Source organism: Lipotes vexillifer, unplaced genomic scaffold (genome assembly GCF_000442215.2).
Source record: "Lipotes vexillifer unplaced genomic scaffold, Lipotes_vexillifer_v1.1 scaffold1275, whole genome shotgun sequence".
NCBI classification, from domain to species: domain Eukaryota; kingdom Metazoa; phylum Chordata; class Mammalia; order Artiodactyla; family Lipotidae; genus Lipotes; species Lipotes vexillifer.
In genome coordinates, this window is record NW_006770093.1 from 643511 (window position 1) to 645180 (window position 1670).

The 1670-nt window shown below is 63.5% G+C and overlaps 1 protein-coding gene across 1 annotated transcript in view; it reads left to right on the forward strand.

The window, feature by feature from the left end:
* PSD4 (pleckstrin and Sec7 domain containing 4) overlaps nt 1-1670 on the forward strand; it is a 15662-nt gene that overhangs the window by 11894 nt on the left and 2098 nt on the right. The window contains exons 12-14 of the mRNA XM_007446028.1: nt 488-558; nt 650-813; nt 1339-1483. Coding sequence (XP_007446090.1) covers nt 488-558; nt 650-813; nt 1339-1483 — 380 coding nt within the window. The remainder of the gene's footprint in view (nt 1-487; nt 559-649; nt 814-1338; nt 1484-1670) is intronic.

Consider the following 1670-nt stretch of genomic DNA (forward strand, 5'->3'; position numbering starts at 1 on the left):
TGGGATCCCAGATGGGCTGGGGTACGGTGACCAGCCAGGGAACTGGCATTTGGCTGTGAGAAGCCACATGAGCAAGGGCAGGAAGTGACTGCGGGGAAGCAGGCCTCCTGCCCTAACATCTGAGCCCCTGGGCCTCTCTGGATGGGACCAGAAAGATGTCTGAGAAGAGCTGTGCTTGTGGGGGTGGGGGGTGGGGGGTGGGGCGGGGGCGTGTTTGGAGTCAGGATGGTCTGTATGAGCGTCGGCTTTTGTGGTTGTTTGTAAATAGTTCTGTTTTGGTGTCTGCGAGTGATTGCCCATGTGTGAGACACGGTACCGCCTGTTTGTGTGATCGGTTGTGTTTTGTTGTGTTGGTGTGCTCGGGCATGTTGCTCTACACCCTGGGGAGGGACTGGAGTTGGTGGAGGGGAAGCGGGGGGACAGTGTGTGTCTGCGGGTCCAGAGGGGCAGCCACCACACCCACCTTTGTGTTCTGCTCCTGGGGCAGCACCGTGGGGCAAGCGCGGCTGGAAGATGCTCCACACCGTCTTGCGAGGGATGGTCCTCTACTTTCTGAAGGTAGGAAGGGAGTCCGCACCCGCGATGGGCAGCACGGGAGGATGAGCAGCTGATGCAGACCTCTTTTCTGAGCCCGTGTGCCCTGTGGCAGGGAGAGGACCACGGCCTTGAGGGGGAGAGCTTGCTGGGGCAGATGGTGGACGAACCGGTAGGGGTGCACCACTCGCTGGCCACTCCCGCCACCCACTACACCAAGAGGCCGCACGTCTTCCAGCTGCGCACGGCCGACTGGCGCCTCTACCTCTTCCAGGCACCGTGAGTTTCCGGGGGGAACAGGCAAGGGGCAAGGCCCCAGCTTTCCTCCCTGACCCCCTCTCATCCTCTGACGGCTACCGGCCCCGCCCTGGGGGGGAGGTGCCGTCCTGACCAGGCCACCTGAGATGGGCTGCTGGCCGGGGTCCGGCTACAGCTGGGAGCCAGGGCTTCCTGCTTCCGTCCCCTGCCCTTGGCCCACTTTGCCACTGTACCACCTCTTCCCCGAAAGTCCGACTGAGCCTCTCAGTTCCAAACAGAGGATTCCAGGAAGTCACGGACACTCGATCATTTTTTGGCATTTGATATAAACTCTATTGCCTTCCCAGATTTGCCTCTTTGTCTGCTGAGAAAAACCACAAGCGAGGGTCAACCACCTCGGCCAGTGGCAGGACTTCTCTGGCTTTTGTCGGCTCTGAGGCCTGAGCTGCCGGGCTGCTGTGCAGACCACGGGAGGCTGGGGGCGGGGGATAGGTGATAGCACCGGACTCTGTGGTCCTGGGGACAGATGGCCGCCTCTCCCTGCAGCACTGCCCAGGAGATGACTTCCTGGATGGCGCGCATCAACCTGGCTGCCGCCACGCACTCAGCGCCGCCCTTCCCCGCCGCGGTGGGCTCCCAGCGGAAATTCGTCCGGCCCATCCTGCCCGTGGGCCCCGCCCAGAGCTCCCTGGTACGGCCCGGGGGAGGGGGGGTGCACCCCGGAGGACTAGGAAGGAGATGAGAGGCTGTGCAGCTGGCCTAGGAAAAGTGGGGGTGGGGGGGGAAGGGGGAGGGATGGGCTGAACACCTGGGCCCGGGATCGGGGATAGAGCTGTACACCTGGGCCCAGGAACGGAGGCGGGGGTGGGGGTGGGGCG